The sequence below is a fragment of the Nyctibius grandis genome, chromosome 14 (genome assembly GCF_013368605.1).
Source record: "Nyctibius grandis isolate bNycGra1 chromosome 14, bNycGra1.pri, whole genome shotgun sequence".
Classification (NCBI taxonomy): domain Eukaryota; kingdom Metazoa; phylum Chordata; class Aves; order Nyctibiiformes; family Nyctibiidae; genus Nyctibius; species Nyctibius grandis.
Window position 1 is genome coordinate 10,296,297 of NC_090671.1, and position 22,875 is coordinate 10,319,171.

Consider the following 22,875-nt stretch of genomic DNA (forward strand, 5'->3'; position numbering starts at 1 on the left):
CATCATGGAGGTGTTTCTGTCTTACTGTTAAGGCTGAGTTAGTGAAGAAATTCTTTAATCAATCAAAAAAATGTAACAGAATAGGTTAATTTTCATTTTTGAAAGGGAAATTTTGTGAACAAAAGCCACTTTTCATTAAAAAAATAATTCAATGAGATATACTTGACAAGCTATACTCAAAAGGCAGAAATATATATAATTTTCAGACATCCTTTGGTATGGCATCATTGTAATTTGGAAACTCTATTTCTTTGTCTAACATGGACAATGTCTTGTGATTTGATTGTGAATTTCTTGTGTTCCATCCTAAAGAAAAGCACTGTTGATTCATCTCCTACTAGCTAAAGCAGATCAGCCTCCTTAATACTAAAAAAACACAACAGTTGTTTACTATAGGAAACCTCACTAAGGTCTGAAAGTCCAGCTAATAGACAATGATGGGAAGTTCATGTCATTTGTCCCAAGATAAAAAGAGAGACTAATTTTAGCAATGAAGTCAATAGTAAATCACAATCAAAAAATTCCGCTGTGTTAAAAAGCATGTATTCCACAGGACACGGATATTCTATCATCTACTTCTGAGCAGACAGAATTTACACCCAAGAAGTAATCAAATTCTGTCTCTAATTGACAGATAAAATTTACTTGCTGTTAAAAATTTTGGTGTGTATTATGGACTAAAGCAAATATTTCTAATTTCTTCTTAAGTCACTTGAATTCTGAATTAATCTAGCCAGAATAAATCCCATAAGGTAATGCATTTCTGTTTCCATAGCATTTCCTTTGCCATTGATGGCACTCTTTTTAATGTTCATATTGAATGTCTCTTTTTATGTGAGAACTATGCAAATGGTCTATAAAGCAGATAAGAAAGGACTGAAAGGAATTAGGGTCATTTGAAGTTCATTATTAATAGAGTTCACATTTGCCAGCATACTTTTACTGTTAGCGAGTAGAAAAATAGTGGGTTTAGTATTCTAATATAAACCTAGTATCTGAGCAGCTGACAGTTCTACCATTTCCATCCTTCTCCTTAGGTCAGATTTTCCAACTAGATGTGAGTTAATACCTAATTGTAAAGTGGACAAGAGGTCATATTTCAATTGCACCTACACAAGTGTAAATCCTAGTGACTTAAATTAAATTACTTTAAGCTTATGCTGGTGTAGATGTAACTAGTTTCCAATCTGTTAGGTTTCTGCCTGGAGAATTGTCATTTTCTGTTCTTCCTTGTATCTCCTGGTGTGTTGATGTAAAAAAAAAAAAAAAAATCATTGAAAGGACATCATATATGCAGGTGTTTGCTTGCTTTTTTTAAAAAAATCATGTTAATCAAAGATGTCATGATTGACAAGATCTTACTTCCAAGCTTTGCAAATTTGCTTGCATTTGTCTTTCTTAATGTGTCCTTTAAAAATTACTATGAAATTGTGAAAAACAGATGGCTTCTTTTTCCTTTTAACCTTGAAAGACAAGAAAAAAATCCACCTATTTTTTTCTTATATATTCCTCTGAAATGTCATCTCTGTTTCCTTTAAGCTTAATACAAATATTTTAGGTTTTGGAGGACCACTGGGGCCCAGCCTCCCATTGGCTGCTTAGCATGGGGATGCCTCTTCCAGTAGTTCAGAGTAATTGAGGTAACATTGCAGGAGTGCTTTTTCAATAATGTATGCCAATGTAAGCACAAATAGACCTTTACCACATAACCACTTGAACAAAAACTCAGTGTCAACTTTGAATCCAATGTTACAAAAACCATCGAAGCTTGACAAATGCAGAACAAAAAAATATGTAAATCCTCACCTACAGTTGCAGAGAAGTTAGAGTAGGCAGAGTCATTGGTATATACAAAGGTAGAGTTATGGGAAGGAAGCACAGTGAAGTTGTGGATTCTTAGAGCTGGGTGGAACAACAAAAGAAAATAAACAAATAAGCAAAACAATGAATAAACACAATCAGTAATGAACTGACCAGTTCATATCTCTCAACATAGCACAAGTCGCAGATGTTGGCCAGTGGTCTTTAAAATTGTCGTACAACCACTTCTTCCAAGGACTTGTATGCATGTGAATGATACATTCTTTAACTACACAAGTAAATACGGTACCACTAAACCTATTTTTTTTCCTTACAGTAACTGAGAAGAAAAAACTATAAAAAATACAACTCCAGATGAAGAGCTCTGAAATATGATCATGCTGGAAATAAACTGTGCAATTATAACAAAAATCATTATACTGGTGCAAAAGCTATGGGCAACTCAAGTCCCATGTCCAGTTCTGGGCTCCCCAGTACAAGAGAGACATGGACATTGAAGCAAGTCCAGCAAAAGGCTGAGAATGCTGGGACTGCTCAGCCTGCAGAAGAGAGGGCTGAGGGAACTTATCAATCTGTATAAACACCTGACGGGAGGTATAAAGATAGTTCCAGACTCTTCTAGTTGTATCCAGTGAACAGATAAGAAGCAATGGGCACGAATTAAAATACAAGAAATTCCATCTAAACATAGGAAAAAACCCAAATTTTTTATATCTGACAATAAAATTTTATTCTCTATTTTTTTTTCCTATTTTGATAATTTAACAATATCTTGTGCACTGTAATTATTTACCCTGGGCAGGCAAATAGAGCTTGATAGAAAGCCCATGAGAGTAAATAGAGACATATTGATTTGGAATTTAGACCAATTGAGCTCACAGAAGGGAAAGGCAAATGCTCTTAAAAGAAAAAAAAATGCACACAAAAACCTCAAGGGAAAAATGCATGGAAAACAAAGGGTCAGAGGAAAAACCTGAACATGGTCACATCTTTTTTTATTTGCTATTTTTTAAGTTGATTGTTTCCCTTCAATTGCTTCTACTGCTGAGAGAACCAAAAAATTAATTTGCTGACACTCTGTCTCACAACACAAACACATTGAGAGATATAAATCTGGCTTCACACACAATGATTTCGACAAAGAAAATGGATTAACATGACGAACAGATTATGATGCTTCAAAGATTTAGGAGGAGAAACGTGGAATGAAAATAATTGCATGATATGATGAGTGGAAAAACAAGAAAGACTCTAGCAATAAACAGAAGAGTTGTGTAATCAGAATGGTATCAAAACCAAGCAAATTGTCACCTGCATTAGATTACAACAATAAAGAAAACTTTTCTTGTATATCAAAGTCAAATATCAGATAAATCCATAAAACCTCTGCTGGAGGCACTTGAAATCAAATCTGTGTATTATAAGACACAATATAAACAACTGAGAATTTGAACTATCCACTACAACATTATGGGAAGAATTCAACATTGTCAGAATTGCACTGCAGAGAAAAAGACTTTTGGTTATTGGCATCCCCTGCAAATACTAGTGAGACAAAGTCCTCCAAACTTTTTTCAGCAAAGTCATGCAGCTGGCTCATTTATAAAGTTATTTAATACAATGTCATAATAGAAGTCAAAGGAGATTGCTCATGTGAGCCAGTCCCATTCCTGTAAGTGAAGGTTTGTAGAATCAGGAACTTTATATGCTCTGCTTTATCTCTTCCAATATACTACTGAAAAGATTTCTGAATTTCCCTGAAATTATGTAATTTAATATAGTTTGAAAAACAATCTAACATAAATTGTCATTTTTTCAAGAGCTATATTTTATATATTGCCTTCAAGCACCTTCAAAACAACTTCGTTGTAACATGAGTGCCAAAACAGTGCCAGATATGGAGTGCTTTACTCTTCTTGAAACTACATGAAGTCCAGTGTCAGAAAATTACCTTAACACACTGTTAGAGAACTCACATGGTAACTTTTTGTAAGCCAAATTATGATTCTATTGAAGTCAATAGGAATGCTGCCATCAGCCTCTAATGGGAACGGAATATTGCTCCGATTTATTTCTGGTCAGTCAATTTCATTCCTTTAAGAAACTTTGCAGAAAGATGAGTCAAAGTTTAAGCTTAAAATACTTGAAAACCTCTGTAATAAAAGGTTTTAGATATTTATGGATCTTTTTCCCACTTAGGAAAAGAGATTGACACAGCCATTTTTGTGTAATAAATAGCAATAAATTTGCACTTTTGTAATATTTTTCATGTAAGGTTGTAAAGGTCTCTAACTTCTGATTTAATCTTCTGTAGTGATCTTTCTGGGTAAAGATATTACAGTCACCAGTAGTAACACAGCAGCTACACCCCTTGCACTAGTACATAACAGTTTAGCTCAACTGTCAAGGTGGTCAGCCACAGTGTGAGAAATACTGGGGAAGATACATCAGCTCAACTTGGAATTGGCTAAAATGTCAGAAGAGAAAAAACAGTTCATGTGAAGATTACTAAGGGACCTTTGAGTCTCAGAAAGGGGAAGAGCATAGCTGAAAATTTCATCTGAAAGGAATGGCCCTGCAAGCCTGTCATACTGCAATGGGATATAGTCATTCAGTCAAAGCTCCATTAATTACATCACCTGCACATCCTCAGGAAGCCCCCGCCACCCTTTTGGTCCTGATGCGAAACATCAGAACCAGAAAACTGCTGAACCGAAACAAAATGCCTTTTAATATCATTCCCTCTGGGATCCTGCAGTCCTCACAACTGACTCTTTCAAATCAGTGAGAGTTTTGCCTTACCAAACCTCTCTTGATTTTGCCCGATTGGAAAAAGGATTTGAACTAATGCTGCAATACTGCTGTTAAGGAAACATCCAAAAGCAGATAAAAATGAGTAAGAAGTATTCAGATAAGAGCTTACACTTCTCTTTCTACAGATACTACTTGCAATTTTCATAAGTGCATGAAGAATTTGGGCATTTAACTCCTTTGAAAAAGCAAGAAGCAGCAGGCATCTTCACTGCTGGCATAGCCAAAGATCTCAGTCACTGAGTGTATTCGTGCATGTCATGCATGTACCAAACCAACTAATAACAATGTGATTTCAATGACTCTTTGGATCATAAACTTTTTCTCTTTATAACCTTAACAATGCATAGACAGCCCATAAAACATCTGAGAATACTCTATAAAAAAAAACAGTTCACAAATACTATATAATTTGGACATCAGAGCACTGCAAAAACATTAACTGAAAAAAATCCCAACTGCTATGGTACAAAAGCTAACCCCTTTCATTTCTCCTGCTCCCTTTCTACTTACAGACTGCCACAAATACTTATGTTATTGCTATTGTCAACGAATCCTTTGTCTACCTCCATTCGTATCCCGAAACTCGTGAATTCCATCCACATCTTCCAATGGCCAGTAATGGGAAGCTGATGCAAGAACTTGGAACCCTTTAAAAAACATAGATGAAAAGGTTATTAAAGTAAGGACCAACAAGGTGTGTAACAAGTCTCCACAGAAGAGAACACTAAAGGAGGTCAATGGGTTAAGTAAAACAAGATAGTCTAATTGATGACTTTGAACAGATTTTAAGAGATGTGACTACTCAAACCTGACCAGAAGTGGACTGCCCAGAACAATCAAATTTTGTGTTAAGATAACAATTCTATTCTAAGGGTAGAGCATGAATAATGTAAGAAAACAAAACCTGTAATTTCTTATTATCTTGATAGCTGCAAGAAATCCTTTATTCTCAAAATAATTAATTTAAGCAGCTGTGCTGAAATAAATTTATAATCTATATCTAAAAGTTTTACAAGGTTGATACAGATATACAGAAATGTTACTGTGAATGCAAATGAGAATGTGTTTTGTTCACCATCATGGCATATCATCCTATTAGTTTGAGTTAATCTTTTCTTTGGGGGGTGGGGAACAACACAACAGGTGACAGGGACAGAGAGAGCATTTATATGACACTATATCTGTAGTTCTTTGCCCTACAATCATTTTTCATTCCCAAGCAATCTTTCAAGAACCTGAGGTGCGAAGCTGGTAGAGATGTTTGTTAAAAATCACTTCAGCTGTCATACACCATACAAAAGCTCCCCACACCTAGTGTGCAAATTAAAACAAATCACAAGCAGTGTCCTTTGACATTTACAGTCTATCCCACACCTTTCAGCATGTTTGAGAGCAAAACAGCTTGCCTATTTGATAATTATTCTACCACTTTAATGTCCTGGGTACAAAGAGGATTTATCATGGATATGAAGGTGCAAAAATTTTATTTGCATTCTTAAACTGCCTAAGTTCACTCAGTGGAGGTGAGTTTGATGTCCTCCATCCTCATTGTATAGTTTCTTCAGAGCTGTGACACAGATAGGATCCTAAGATTTTTTTAATAAGAGTGCAAAGCTGATAAAATTGCTAAACCGCAACAAGCAATTGTAGATCTGAGAGCACAGGACTAAAAGAAGCTCCGCATCTTGTGAGGATACATGAACTACTCAGACTTGCTTCCATCGCAACTATATCAAAGATATCTAACAAATGATTTGTAATTGACCAGGATCTATTATTGGCCTACCTAACTAGAAATGTTTGCAGTTGTCATAGAAATTTTCCCACAGAGAGGGAGCATGAGCATAAATAGATAAGATGGGGATGTCTTTAGAGAAATAGATGAGATTCTATGGCTATGCATTTCCTTTGACTACTTGGAAGATACAGAGAAAAGCACAACTGCTAACAAAAGGAGAAGGCTACTGCCGACTTAAGAGAATAACGACACAGAATAAGCATGTAGAAAACCGAACTGAAAATTCCAGGCAACTAAAACTCAACTAAGCTGAGCGTAGCAAAGCACACTAAGGAAACAGGATATGGGAACAAGGGGTTTTTTGTGTATACATAAACTAAGTTGTGTATGTGCTTAGTTCAGAACATATTCTGCCTGTTGCAAAAGAAATTAAAGTTATAAATTTCCATGGTATTAAGAGCATTCACATAGGCTACCTGTGCTAATGTACCTCCATCCAACTTTCAAACTACCAGTTCCATTTTGCAGAGCACAGAACACGCCTGCTGTTTCACAATGCGCTTACATGCAAATATCTCTTTCTCCCATTAACATCTCCCTTTTGTATCAGGGGAAAAAATGGATTAAAGTTAAGAGAGGTAGTAGGGGGAAAAAAATAAAGAAAAAGAGAAAAGAAAAATCCCAGGAGAAAATTCTTTTATGCCAAAAAACTGTCACAATGTGCCACAAGTATTTTATTAGTAGTAGCAGCAGCATGACAAAGGCATTGCCATGGTTGGCATCAAACTCATAAGGAGAAACTCTGTGCTAAGGAGCTTACATTTACAAGCTGGAAAAAAATGGGAAAAAAAATGAGAATAGATACACAGCAAAGTGAATCGCCTAGAGCCACACTGCATGTCCGTGGCTCTCCCAGCTCCCAGATCTGAACTATATAAAGCCATGTTGTTACCCCACTTCCAGCCAATCAGCCCTGAGAAGACCCCTGTAAACAAATACCTGTTGCCTTGAATTCAACTTATACTTGCAATATCCTTTCAGTATGTAACTACACTGTGTTTAGAACAAAATCACAGGACTTGTATACAGCCTAGTTCAAATCCAGAAAGCATTGCTCGCAGTTGTGCTTACACACACACACTGTACTACAAAACAAATGTTGTGTAACTTGCCCCTTATTGCAGGAGGCTTTCCCCCCCGCCCTATTGTTACAACAGCTAGAAGCCAGTGATCCTCCTCTATAGGAAAGGAGACTGTATTCCTTTGTTTTTGAGTGAAGGTAGAACAAAAGAAACTAATCAGGCTGAAGCTACTGCAATGGCAAACATGGCTTTTCCACATCGCTTTGTATTTTACTTGAAAATAATTACATGTGGTTGAAACTTAAAAGTACAAAGCAATACATGAACGGGTAAAGCAGTAAAATTGTACTTGCACACCACCATGAGGCTTGAGGTTAAACTATTTATATAAACATAAGAATTCTGCAGTTACACACACAGACCCCAAACAAGCTTCGAGTAAGTTTTTTCTAGATTGAAAACAGATGAGAGATCCTTAATATGCTCTATAACTGGTTCAAACTTAAGCATGAAAGCTGGGAGGAGGGTAGATGACTTGAAGCCATGCCAAAGTGCTGCAAAGTATACAAGCCGGCATACGTAACTGTAAATCACTGAATTGAAAATGCTAAACACTAAGACATTGAGGAAAAAAAAAGAAAATAGTCTGCATAGAGGTCTGGTTCAGAAACTCATGCTCAAAAAAAGTAATAATAAACAAAGAATGTACACAGGATTTTTCTACACATCAAATACAAGCCATTTTTCTCCAAATATATTTCTATGCAGAATATTTAGTAGGTAGGTTACTGAATGTAAAGTGACTGGCAGAGTCTGATACTTTAGACTATTATATTTTTAATACAGAGCTCATGTTCAAACATAGGCTCACAGTTTCTTTGGAGCTACTAAGAAAATGAAAAATACAAACTGAAAAAGCAAACAAGTATTTGAGCACATTGTCATAAAATGTAAATAGAACATTCCTTACCTGGGTGTTTGGGTAGCTGGGAATAGTTTCCATACACCTGCACATAAAACATTACATAATGAGACATAGTGAGGCAAAACTTGCTAAGAATACAAATATATCTCAATACTAACCATCCTCAGAACATTACCTGATATTTGTATTGAAATAAAATCAGCAAAGAATAATGACAAGAAAGCAGAGATAATAAATTCTCCATGGTCTATTTAAGGTTAAAAGTACAACCGAAATCAAATTCCTGTAAAATTTCAATCATAAGTTTTCCTTTGCTGCTTTTTGTATTAAAAGGGACATTTTCCACGCAGGTTCAAAAAGTCCGTTACTTCAGTGATGGTAAAATATCCTTCCAGAGCCTTTAAGTAGTATTTGCTTGCCTCACACTTTAATCTCTTCATTTAGCTGTAAAGAAATTACCATGATTGTAGGAAAATTAAAAGAAATGTGCATCAGATCCGAAAGTTACACTATTCCATGGAAAGAAGTCAAATATTTCTGTTACAATCTGTGCCAAAAAGAAAAGATCTTGTTTTCAACGTTCTTCCTATGGTTGTCTTTTCATTTCAATTACTTTCACGTTGTCAGAGATCTGAAGCCAGTTTTAGTTTTGCTAGCAAGAAAATGTACTTCCTTATAGCACATAGGGCGTATAACTCTCACTATTTCGTCAGAAACTGAGCTGAAGAGAGTTACTAGCTCCTCGCTTGTCCAGCTCACGTTTGCACCTCCATCCCAGATCTTTTTGGGTGGAGAGTAAGTCTGAGTGATGTCATGCTTTCTTCTCAAACTTTGTCCCATTCTGGTACTCTATTTATATCACGTTGCTGCTGTCTCTTTTCTGGGTCCTAACACCAGCCAGCTAGGAACAAGTGGAAACAAGTTAGTGTGCTCCAGCAAACAGATAAAAAAGATTACTGCTTTTAGCAACCTGCACACTTGAAGAATCAAAGCCAGAACAAGTGTTCATAATTCAAATGCTTAAGAAAAATAAAACAAGTTTTGGACAGAAATTTTTGAAGGAAAGGTAAGATCCTAAGTATTAAAATAACACATTGTATTTCTGTCTAAAGAAGCATGGCCTTTAAAAAAATACTGATTTAAATCACATGACACTGTGAGGGATTAATTTTACTATGTCTCTATCAAGACGGGGAAACTGAGGCATTAACTGTTTCACTGATTTGCTCAAAGTTGCACAACAAAACTAGTAGAAGAACTAGGAAAATACTTCTATAGTTGCCACTTTTTTTATAAAAAATTATTACATTTAAGTATTTTATAAGACCCTCCCAATTACACTCTGAACTACGTCACAAATGTTAACCATTGTTTTACATGTAAAAGAAAAACAGCAGCAAGAAGTAGTTGATATTCTTCATTTAATCTGCTCCTCTACAGTAAAAACTTCTTTTCAATTCCCTTCAAGTTCTTTATTTTCAGTGAAATTAACTGAAAGATAATATTTTAAACAAAATTTGATAACTTTCACTCCCTGTTCATCTCTCCCCTGCATTTCCATATCAACCCCTTCATCCTTACACAAGCCATTTAAAGGTGACGTAGGCAAGACCAGAAACTAAAAATCAGAATCAGACCATGCTACTATCATAGCAAAATTCAAATGATTTTATTTACCTTTTCTTTTGCCAAAAGTTATGTCAATAGATTAGGTCTTATTTTCAGACCCAGGTGCTTACTCGTGCAGCAAAACATCCTCTGCCCAAAATCAATGGACGCACAAGATATTGATCTATAGAAAAGCGATCACGCGTTCCTGTTTCCATGCATGCCGCTGCCCCTCTATGACTTATCTTCTGACCTTCAGTTATCCTTCCATCCCTACCCATCCATTTCGTGACTCTTGGCCCCATCTCTTCAAGTACCCATATCAGCCTACATTTGCCTGCTTCCTTTTCTTAGCTCTATTCCTTCCAGTATATCAGCCCTCTTGTCTACTTCTTAACCAGTTCTGCACAAAACTCTTGGCTAGAGTTGATTATAACTCTTAGGTTGAAACAGTTTTCCATGGATACTTTATAGATTATATAGCTGGAATCCCAGTAAGTTTGGTAGTAGCTGTGGCCCTGATTTACACAGCTGGCTCCCTGGGTGTACACTGAACTTCCAAAGATTCTGGTGGTAACTAGCTCGTTGCAGATGACTGGCAAGTAGATGGGACTCCAGGGTCCAAGGACTGAAGAGATCAAAATTAATTTTTGGAAACCTTAAGACATTCACGCTGCATGGATGCTTCAACGTTACCAAAGTTTAATCTTACAAAATTTCAGTATTGAAATAAAATGTGTATTTTGTTTGCAACTCTGATTTAGGACCTACAACAAAATAATTTGGAAAATTTTGAATTTCATTTCCTACAAAAATTTAGCTCCCACCTAGTTATAACCAATCTGACTTTTGCTGATTTCCCCCCAGGTTTTTTCAGACTCCTTCCACCATTACCGTTAGCCACAAACTCCTCTATATCCTGAAGGAAGAGGAGGAATTCTGTGTAAACCCTAGAAATTCTGCATCACATAATGACAAGTAGAGCCTTAAAAATAATAGAGCGCTGAAGCTAAAAATCCTGAGAAAAGCTAAAATGTAAAAACAGAAAGACAGGAATCTGAAATATTTGCCAAGAGGGGCCTGTCAAGGGAAAGAATATGCTTACCAAAACAATTGTGAGAATCCAAGCAAACACGTTCACCGCCAAAAATTTTTGTGGAAACAGCAAATTGCAAGCAGACATCTGAGATTATTTGCAGAAACAAATTCTGAATTTATTCCTGTGATCCTCTGGAAACCTGATCTGAAAAGTCACACTGCTCCCACCGCAGACCAGAGGCAGCACTGGGCATCTCACATGCAAACCAGAGTAACTGATCCAACTCTTGGAAGACAAACAGAGTGGATTGCTCTTGAAGAACCTGCGGATGAAATAACATTAAAGTACTTGCATGTCAATAAAAGCACAAAGGTCTGCATATGCTGGGTAACTGGGCAGCCCCATGCTAAACCCGCTGGAGAGGTTTCTCCCCAGTGCAGCTCTCCCACCCTGCTGCCCTGGGGCCTTGCTCCAGGAGTAAGGAAGGAGAAAGCTGTGACCCCCATGTTACAGTACGGGGGGGCATGTGTGTGTGTGTGTCCATGTGAAAGGCCTCCAGATTTTCTGTCCCACTTAAGCAGAGAGCAACCAAAAGATCAGGGAGGAGTTGCTCTGGAGCTTGAATATTTGCTGACAGGTAGAATGAGTTCCCTAAACAGAACAGAAAGCCTGATGATCTGTAGCAACAATCAGAGGCTTGCAAACAGCACTGGGAAGTGATATGCCCCAGGTTTATCTCGCTCCCCCCACCATTCTCCCCCCTCTTTTTTTTTGGGGGGGGGGGGGGGGGGGGGGGGGGGGGGGGGGGGGGGGGGAAGGGTCCAAAGTCAAACGTTTAACAAAAAAGAAAGATCAATTGTTATATGTCGGTTGCAACACTTTCACCACAATGTGCGACCTATCACGCGATAATTAAACTTAACTTTCAGTTTCAGCTTTCCTTGTTCACCTCGTGTTCATTCAGGATGATTATATTATTGAAACAGAAAATTAGCAAATGCCATAGCCGACGTTTACCAGGAAATGAAAAATAACCTGAAGTTAAAAGTCTTTATTGCTAACTATGTAAACAGAAGCAGAGAGAATAATGCTTTAAAGAATGTTTTACACTGCAGAAGACAAACAATTGCAATACAGTTTTCTTCCTTTGTTTTCATTGGAATCATTAAATTCCCACAAGAGAGCTGGCACGTAATTGGGATTGAAATATTTTAACAAACATCTTAGGAGTATGTTAAGAATAAATCTAACAGCTAGATTTTGTACAACTTCTCTAATAACCACAGTCTCTACTAATACAACAATAAATATTCTGGATTAAAATGACTCCCTAGTCAAACTATTTCTCTGTCAGTAATAGAAGTTATTGACAAGGTGGTCACAGCTGATATATCAACACCCATCCACTTAAATTTGAAATTTTAGTGCTAACTGCTCTGTCTTTTTATGGACAACCAATGTAAGTAGTTGTAGAACTGATTTTATTTAATCCACTTGCACAAAAAAACCCCACAGTTTTGTAAACTAATTAATCTGTCCTTTGCTATGGGGAACAACCAGGGCAACTCTACCAGCTCTCTTGGAACTACTCAGATATACATAGCTGCAATTTGATTAGATTTGCACATCTGCAAGGAACCAAAACAAGATCCTTTGCCAAGCTTGCCACCTTCTTAATACGCACCTTTATACCAGCACAATTCTTTTTGTAATGAGAATAAATTATTTACTCACAGAACTCCAAAACAGAAGCAGTTTCACAGATAAAGAGGACACCTGTAACACAGTTTATTACATTTTCTTTATATGATTTTATTCCAATGTAGAATTGTGAGCCCATACCACAGAAGAGTTTGGGGTTTTTTTTTGATCATCACTTTGGTGATGAAAACATCATTCCTAAATCTATGAAGTTGGCCGTGGACAGGACTGTAGCAATGGGAAGGTCTTATGCTTGCTCTCAGACCAAGTTTGACACATCCACTACCAAAGCAGCATGTTGGCATTGTATTTAGAAACTCTTGCAGTGCTCACACTCAACAGGTCTCAAACTTAGGTGCAACAACTGTCAACATAATAAACATGAATGGATGTGTTCTGTATTTACACACAAATAACTCACTATATAAATGCAGGTTAAGAAACAGATGGCTAAGCAGGCTGTTGAGGAAAAAAAAATTTTGGTGTGCTTAGGGGGTGTTCACCAGCAGAACAGGAGACAAGAGTGACAAGCCAGGAAGTACAGAGGGATTTGGTCATGTGAAAAGAATCAAATCTGTTTTTCACTCTCACTGCAGAGGAGCAAGAGGTAGCAAGGCTTGGTGTTAGTGTAGAACATTACAGAATTATAGAATCATTCAGGTTGGAAAAGACCTTTAAGATCATCGAGTCCAAGTGTTAAACATTGCAGGAGTGAAGGACAGAAAGGGCTGTGCAATGTCCATTATTGGATGTCTTGAAGGATAGGCTGGGCAAACATTTGTCAGAGATACTATAAAAACAGCTAGTCTTACCTTGCAGCATGAAGATGAGCTAAATATGTTCTTTTGGTTCATTTCAACTGTATTTTGCCATGATTCTGCGACTTCTGAGATCATTAATGTATTTGTATATTCTCATTTTTCATTTTTTCCTCGTAGTCAAACAATATTAACTTTGACTAGTATCAATATTAAGATTTTCAGTGCAAACCCTGAAATATAATAAATTTGAATTTCCAATACATAGGAAAAAAAAATCCAAAAACCTTCAAGGCATTATAAAGCACAATTTTAATAAAAATAAGAATAAAAGCAAGACTTTCTAGACCTTATGGTAAAGGATGATGCATTAAGATTGCATAGACATGCTATACAAGCTAGTACTGCCTTTGAAAGAATGCATGGTATGGGAGGGACATAGAAGTTTTACTAGAATGAGAAACTCACACATACAGATTTCATTAGCATCTGTATTACCGTGATTAACAGTAGGATGATTCTTGATAAAGTGCAGCTTCTCAGAGTTGTGACCTTCAATAGCACAAACATAATGCTGAATGAGCAGCTATCTGATGTGATGTAACAAGCTGCTTCATGAGCTCTTAACTGGGCCCCCAGCACTGGTAGGAATTCACCTGCACAAAGATATATGCTGCTGAGCAACTCAAATGCTTTTCAGACCAGCAAAGAACCACAAAAGCTATGAAAAAAGCTTCATAGGTAGAAGAATTTCAGTCATTACAGCTCTTATTTGCACAATGCCATCTAGCAAAAGATCAAAGGGTGGCAGTGGCCATTGCATGACTCTGGTCCCTAGGACACATCAAGCAGTAAAAGCTATTTTGGCAGAATTAGTCAGAAAGTAGACCACACTCATGAAAATATTGCATGAAATTTTCTTTGAGTTGATTATACTGAAGAGTACAAACTGAACAGTGCAGACTGAAGAAAAAGCAAACAAACAAAATTCCTGGAGCTGATTCAACAAGGCTAACACTATCTTGGAAAAATATTTTTCTAATTAAGAAAATGAGAAGTTGCTAGTCAATGCCAGAAAACAAAATACAGCTTTTCAGCAATAAAGTTTAGGCCTAATCAGATGAAAATACTTTTATCGTGCTATATATGTAATGTTAAACTGACTTAATTTATATATTCTTTCTGAAAACATTAAGAGCCTGATGATTCAAAGACCAAGTAAACATATGAATAACATCATACAATAAATTATACATTTAAGTTTTCTTTGGATGAGGTCCCACTTACTAATTAATAGTTATTGGATTACTCCTTTTATTGTCTGTTTACTGTATCATCCTGTTCATTAGACTTTTTTTGTATTGTGGTAGTGCCTTGAACATTTTACTTCATACATTGAAGAAAACATTTGATTTTTGCTAGATAGTTTAGGCTTTTGTGAAAATCCTAAAGATTTAATTCAAAGAAATCTTTGATTATCTGAGCCTTCATGTCAAGCTTACATACAATTGGATAATTGTATTAATAAAATATACAAATTCTTTTTCATGTGATTAAGCCAAATCTTATTTGGCCAAAAAGTCACTGTCTGTAACTGCATATTTTTTGGTATCATTCAGGTAGTCAGGTTTTCTTAATTGCAGAAGTATTTCACCATGATTAAATCTTGCCTTTGGAATTTGTGCCAATTTTTCTCTTACAGCCTTACTTAATTCTCTCTTGCTCTTCTGGGTAAAAGCAACTCTATGAAAGTTTCATTCAACTACTTTGTGAAACAAGTTTACTAGCACAAATGGAGAATACACCCAGAAGCCAATCTGCAAATTACTTCTCAGTAAGAACATCTGAGCCTATTATAGATGTACATATTAAAGACTTTTCATTCTATGGGGAATAACACAGTTCCTGTCTTTTGTAGTTTCTCATTTTAGATCTAAGTGGCAAAAGCAATGAGAGGGTGGGGACAAAAATCGGAGAGCTGGCTAAAATGTTGGCAGTAGCTTCTAAATCTGCACTCTTACTAAGATTTGAAGAGTCATCAAATCTGAAATGTAACCCATTAATTAATTTAAAAGCATGAAAACTGAACTCCAGAATTAAGATCCAGACTAAAAGTCCTGCAATTTCAGGTATTGAGTCTTGGAGTTTTAGCTCTCCACTGAGAGAAGAGGGTCAATACATAAACCAAACCCTAGCATAAATTCTCTTCCACGCACTCTCTTGACCACTGTGACTCCTATTGGTTTGTTCCTCGCTCTGCCGTAGTCCTTAATAATCTGACTAGAGAAATCACTTACATCTGTTGGCTGCAACAGCCATCCCAAAGATCCTAAAATCACGAGACACCCTGGAATTGTGGAACTGGCTAAAAACATATTTTCAAAACAATAAACAAAAGAAAAAAGCCATTTGTATCTGCCACTGTTCTTAATGCATACTGCAGGAAAGTAAACTAAAATAAAATCAACCATTCAAAATGTGATTTTGACTATGAAAATGGATATGATGCGGAGATCAAAAATCTGCTTTTCTTTTTCTAGAGGATTTGTCAATCTCTGATTTTCATAGGCTCCTTAAATAACTGTCATTTTCAGATGCCACTTGCAGTTAAGATGACTGATGTGGCCTTCAGATCCTTTTTAATTAGTTAGAAATAGTGATTTTTCAAGAGATTAAGTGCTTTCCTTCTTTCTCTTGGGCTCTAAGTCTTTTTTAGCACATGCAAAGTCAGGTGGGGTGAAGAGTAGGAGATAGAATCATCAAGGAATACCCATCACATCTGTAGAATTAAATAAGGAAGGAATAGTTCTCTAGCCAAGCCAGTACCTGCGAAAATGGCATTACAAAACTTAACAGGACAGATTTTTAAATAGCCAGTGATATATGCCATGTATTTGGAAGTCTGATTTATCCATTGCTCAGAGGAGATAAAAGCACTAGCCCTCTGCTAGCAGTAAACCTCTAGTAGCAAGTATCCACTCGATAGAGGTCAACAGCAACTGAAATACAAATAAGTTTTGAAAGCATAATTAACCCAAGCAGATAACATTATTTTCTTCTATCAGTTTTACAAAGGCAGAAGAGAAGGTTTTATACCTATATGTTTTCATTTGCATTTATTCCACAAGGCTGATATATGATAATTACATGAAAAATAAGAGCATTTTCACATGTGTTGTACTGAAGCTTCCAGGTCAGGACATGGTCTTAGTTGTACAAGGCACTGTATACACACATATCAAAAAGACACCATCTACCCATTTAAAAGCCTATAACCAAAGCACGTGAAGAGCACTTGCAAAAGTAGTCAACTGAAATAACCAAAAGAATAAAACCAGTAATAGAAAAATGTTTGCCCCGAGGTATAAGTCTTTCAAACTGCAACACAGAATATGTTACACGGCTAAATCATATTTATCCTTCACATGTTACTAAAGGTCCCTACTGTTTGCTGAAGTAACACCTGATCTGGAAAAACCCAAGTTATTTACCTAAAAGAAAGTGGCAAAACACTCTACCTGACAAGTAATCTTCAAGTTGCAGGGTGTTAAGGTAGATTTTCTCAGGCAGCTTCCATTTAAACCACAGAAGTTCTACCAAAATCAACTGACCTGAGCACAACAAGGATTAGCAATGGAACAAACTCGAATTATTTTCCACTAGATCCATTTCTTCTCTTTAAAGCTTTTTGCTACGGTATCCTGTCAGCCCTACCTGAAGTGCTTTCCAGCAAAGCACAGGCACGTGATCAGCCTCTCTCATGCACGGGTACACGGAGTGCTTGCAATTTGTTGGATACCAAGCTGATCTTATTTTAAGTTCTCTATGGTGAAGAACCACCTAATGAAGTTCTCAGTTGCCAGAAGAGCTTTGGCATTTCCCCTCCCTCTCCAGCCTGCATCTTTTTTTCTCCCTACTACTTTCTTCAATTTGGTTTGATATTTAACAGCAGACTTCCATTAAGTATAATTGCTACTAGTTAGTTATGGTTTGGAATGTTGCATTAATCATTATCACATTATTAGCACATAAGCATTTTGTTCTCTAGTCACAATTTGTCTTTCTTCATCTATTCTCCATACCTTTTCTGGTGGCCCAACTTGGGTGCATGTTTTCTTCTTCCTGCTTTTGATTTCCCTCATCCTCCTTCTCACAGATTCAGCCCTTTACAGCAGGGGTGTCATCTCACTGCCTAACACAACATTTTTCTTGTTGCTTTATCTTATCAACAGTCTAGGCTATGCTTCCAAAGATGCCACGCTGCGTTTGTGCCACACTGTCCAGGCTTCTCCTGTTCAATAGCTGCCTTTAGTTCCATGAGTACTACATCAGCTAGGAATTTGCCTGTGTAGAGAGTCAATTGCTTATTCCACACTCTGAACCAGGGACCTCAGCTGGACTGCACGGATGCAGTTTATCACCTACAAAATATGAAGAGTGAATTTGAGGAACTTTTTAAAGATTGCGTTCTCCAGCATAACTAGAGAGAACTGTCACAGGGCAGTTCTTCCAGCCATCCTAATTTCAAACCTGAAGGTCTGGGCAGAGGAACATCTTTCTCCTTTATTTATAGTCTCTTTACAGAAAAACAGGAACGATAATACTCAGGACACTGATCCTTCAAGCTTTCTGTTCATTTTGCTATTCATACTGAAACTTGACTACAAGATCAAACCATGAATTACATGACACAGTACTGTGCTAGATTTGACCATTGCGTATTCCTCACCAGATTTCTGGTTTGCATCAAATTTAGGTGATCAGCACTTAATGCACAAATATTCCACACTCCCCCACCCCACATAAAGTTATACTTTAATTCAGTGTCAATTATAAAGATATTGACTGGTTCCATACAGTAAGCTAAGATTTTTAGGGTTTTTTTTTAACTTAAATTTGCTGAAGAGTAGGAAAAAGTGAGAAAGTACACGATGGCAGTGCCTAAGCTTTGCTATGCTAACATCATTAGGATGACAAAAATCCTCCTGTAATTTACTGTCTTGGTTTATTTCACATTCTTAATGGATTTAACTTAAAGAAAAAAATAACCCTACTAAAAATCCAATTATATTTATCTTATTTTGCCACAAATGAAAATTTAAAACAGAGCGAGTTATGTTTTTTGTAGAGTATTTCTATCAACTAGCAGCTGCATTACAGCCATTTGCTACTGTTAATAAACCTAAAAGCATCCACATTGCTTTCTTTAACACACAACACTTGTGCAACCCCAACAGGTACAGATCAGTTCAACAGCCTCACTCAGCGCAGCAGCTCCAGCCGGCGTGCCCCACCGCGTGGCTGAGCCCGGTACCACAAGAGCGATCCTCCTTGGTTTATCTTCCGTCGGAGAAGTTCCGTTCGAGCCGGGAATTACCCTGTCTTCTCACATGCTACACAGTCTACTTGCTAGCGAGAGAAAAGAATTATGCAGTAACCACTCGATCTCCAGAACAAAGATTTTTTTTTTTTTTAAGCTGTATCAGACTTGTTCAGCTAGTGAGCTAAAAACTTTCTTTCATCTGGTTTAAGCCTCACGTACCTTGCAACAACTTCTGCACTTCTGACTGGCAGATGGTGTCTCAAACAGCTCTTCTACAATCTTTCAAGAATTACTGTACTTATTTGCTATAGTTTTGAAATAAGCTTTATAACTAGACATCAATTTAGGTATTCAAGTAAAACAGAACACCCAGACATAATAAAAAAAATGCTAGATCCAGAAGCAAAAGGCAATGAACAATGCCAAAAAATGCAGACAGATTTCTTGTTTATAATAACCCACCTTTTTATTTATAAATGGAACAAACCTCTTTGGCTTGAGCTCTTTCCCTAAATACTTGCCCTGCGAACTCAAACTGAGATCTGGAAATTTTAACATTTTTTAAATGGTGTAATCCATTGAAAAAGCCTGATTAGAAAGTTAACTTTCTTTTATATTCTCAGTACAGGCAAAACACACATTGCTTCCCTCCAGCACTATTTTTGAAAGTAATCAAGATGCAAAAAAAGTAAACAGCAAATTACTACTGGTTTTGTGTAGAGAAAAGCTTACAAAATAGCAGCAATAGGAATTAGTATTACAACTGGGCAATCAAACTGTGGTAGTGGCTCATGCAAGCCCTCACCTGAAAAAGAAGTTCAAAGCAAACAAGAACAATTTATATTAGTCACTTGATTGGCTATCTTTAGCTTAACACTTTGTACAGAAGACTTAAATAGCTGTATCAAGGAATTTCCTGATGCTTCAGAGTATGCATGATCAGTGATTTTGTCACTTAGACAATCACAACAGGAAGGACACTGGTTAGTTTTCTTCTTAGATATTATTGACCACAACCTTACAAGCTTCCTGTTTATGACTGCCTACTCCACACTTAAGAGCTTTTGTTGTAGCTGCCCTTTTCAGTCCTTATTAATGAAGGGTCAACATGAACATAGGCAGAGTAAACCAAGCTCACTGCCTCCTAGTAACCTGGGACTATATTGATGAATTTCGATTTTGAATGTTTGCATTGAATATATTAAAACCATGACTTCAGAGATAGTGTATTGAACATAAAACTTTTGCTAATGTTATATAACATATGAAATTCTGTTTATAACATTATTTGGGGAAATTCATCTTCGTATTTTAAATTTTTTTTTTCCCCTCAAGCAAGTAGTAGAAATACAGCAATGTGATTCTTTTAATCACAGAATTCCAGGATCACAGAAAGACAGACATCAACTATGACTACACAAAATAAAAATCAAACAACCTATTCCTATACTGAACTAGTGCCCTAATACAAACATGGGCCCATTTCAGTGATGCAGCTTGTAGAACAGTAAAATTCTGGGGAAGTGTCATTCACTCATTGAACAACCTGTTCACTTTGTGAACTAGAAGAGAAAATTAACCACATGATTCAACTAAAAGTATTTGCCTTGTACACTCAAATCTGTAACCTAAGATGATTTAGGCTCTGCGCTAGAGCCTTAGTATAAATAACATGCCTTACACTTCAACATTCCAACAATTATTCAATAATTAGATATATAAAAAGACTATTTGGCTGATCAGTAAGTCTCACTAAGTCCGTTAAACAGGTTATCATAGTAAGCCTTCTCTTCAAGCATAAAATTCTTTCCAGTTTAACTTTACATTATTTATCAGGCAGCGAGTGAGCTCTAAATCAGAGAGAGGCATCAGTCTTTTTTTGTCCTCTTTGCCAGAAAGGCAATAGCTTGCACCAGAAGGATGGGTACAAACAAGCCACAGAGCAATAAAGACTCGGAATCACTACAGTTCTTTCCAGTGTTATGACCCGGGTGCTGTCTGAAAAAGCTACTGGCCTACAACAGCACAGTTACTGATCTTCTCCCAACGCAAGTCCCCAGCTGAAAATGTTTCCCAATTTTGGCCGCTTCCAGAGATGATTAAAAGCATTACAGGACACATGCAATGAAGAACTCCTTGACATGTAGCAGCTTGTGCTAGGAAAAAGATTCTTAAAGGGAAGCTTTTCAACTCAGCGCAAAAATCAACACACACAAACAAAACCAGCCTATAAATTAATGCACCCATACAAAAACAAACTGACCAAAGCAGCAGCAGATTTAGCTTTTCAGTTACTTGTAAGACGTTGCTACCAATCATGGTTTAAGTGGGCCCAATCAACTGTTGGCAAAACTCAGGTGAGAGAAAGTGACCAGTACTACAGTCCAGGTCAGGAAAACAACTGGCTTCAATCAGACCTTGTATTTCTGTTTTAGGAAGGTGAAGGCAGAAAAACAATTTGTCTCCACTAGCTTAGACTAAGGCTGTATTAGCAACACAACAGAACCATTTCTAAAGGAAAAAGATAAAATTTATCATACTGTAAGTTGCAGGTACAAGAGGGGCAGACTTCAGCCTTCTTGAAATGCAAATTCCCAGGTGTTGCAGAGAAGTGTTCCCCAATGTTTCTAAAAAGATTCTCTGTTAAAATCCTGAGAGATTCAAGTGCAACCCTAGCTTTCCGAAGGGGGCCTTTACCACTCCCTCAATATAAAGCTTCAGTGAGAAGTAGCAAAATATTTCCTCTGCCAGGTTCTTTAACTATTGCTTTTGCCTTATCTATTTAGCACATGCACTAGCTCAACCACTAATACAACCCTCTGGGCTTGGACACTTAAAAACTTACAGCTTTATCAAGGAACTAGGAACAGTAAATGGCCTAGCACGTTGTCCTGCCTTTGAAAGTTAAAGCTGAGCATGGTCTGTAATGTACTAAATACCCATCTGATACCAGAGACCTTAGAGTGGGAAAACTCACCAGTGTGTAGGGAACACAAGAACTCCTATAATTAATCTGATCTACATCATACAGCAGTCAAGCAAGTAGAACAAAGTAGGTATTGCAAGGAAGGATTTCAGTCTCATCAATTGTCCTGATAATGGTAGAGCTAATACAGACTGATGTGACTATTTAGTACAGAGGTTCTTAGAACACAAGTTTTATTTTGTTCATTACTTGACTAAATAGATAAAATTTTATTTTGCCTAAACCCAACTAGTGAAAGCCTCCTTAGAGAAGTGTTATAGTTTAGGAACTTCCAACTGAGGAATTTGCACATGCATATTAAGGCTACCTGCATTATTTATAATCATCAATTAACAGGGCCTAAGTGTGATAAAGCAAGTATAATGCTGCAACAAGTGGACTTAATCCCACTCCCAAAACATTTCAAGTTAAAGAGATTACAGGAGGACTGGTATTACTGCCTAATTCAAGGACGAGTTTTTTGTTGACTTGAAGTAACACTGAAGATTACAAAGCCAAGATCACAGCAGTTGTACTAGCCTTTAAACAGCTACTTCACTTTTTATAAATCTTTTCAGCTGTTTTGTAGGAGTTCACACTAAGGCTAGTACCTGTGTGCAGCAGGCAAGTTGTAAAGATGACACCATACACACACTGTGAAACAATACAAATGCAACTTCAGTGCTGCTGTTTTTTCTTCTTAAGGCATACCAATACTGCAGAACTATTGGAAGTTTTCTGTATCAATTTGTGTTTTTTAAGCAGTGCATCTTCAGAAGCAAGACAGCTTGAAGGCCAAAAAAAAAAGCTACTACACCTAGTAAAGCAGCAGCAGATAGTCAAGCTAGAGTATTAACCAAGATATGCACAGGTAAATTAGTAAACACTACAGGCAAGAATCTTACACTATGGGGTTAAAGCAAGATGATGGGAGAGCAAGAAGATTCAATGGAATATTAGGTGGGAGTTTTGTCTTTTTTACAAACTAAGTGCATGATATTCCTTATTTTCATTAAGGAGTTCCAGATCCTAAATACCACAACTCAGCTTCTCATTGACTAGCTAAAAACAAACACACACCAAACAAAAACCACAGAACTC

General features: G+C 36.9%; 1 protein-coding gene across 2 annotated transcripts in view; it reads right to left on the minus strand.

Annotated features, from left to right (window-relative positions):
- Positions 1–8,639, minus strand: part of ADGRD1 (adhesion G protein-coupled receptor D1) — a 141,540-nt gene extending 132,901 nt beyond the window's left edge. Inside the window, exons 1-4 of one of the 2 annotated variants that reach the window (XM_068412707.1) lie at positions 8,556–8,639; positions 8,426–8,462; positions 5,199–5,282; positions 1,807–1,902 (exon numbers count right to left, since the gene is read on the minus strand). In XM_068412707.1, coding sequence (XP_068268808.1) covers positions 1,807–1,902; positions 5,199–5,282; positions 8,426–8,462; positions 8,556–8,624 — 286 coding nt within the window. In that variant the 5' untranslated portion in view covers positions 8,625–8,639. The remainder of the gene's footprint in view (positions 1–1,806; positions 1,903–5,198; positions 5,283–8,425; positions 8,463–8,555) is intronic. The other variant, XM_068412708.1, reaches the window with a different exon arrangement.
- Positions 8,640–22,875: the final 14,236 nt, after the last annotated feature.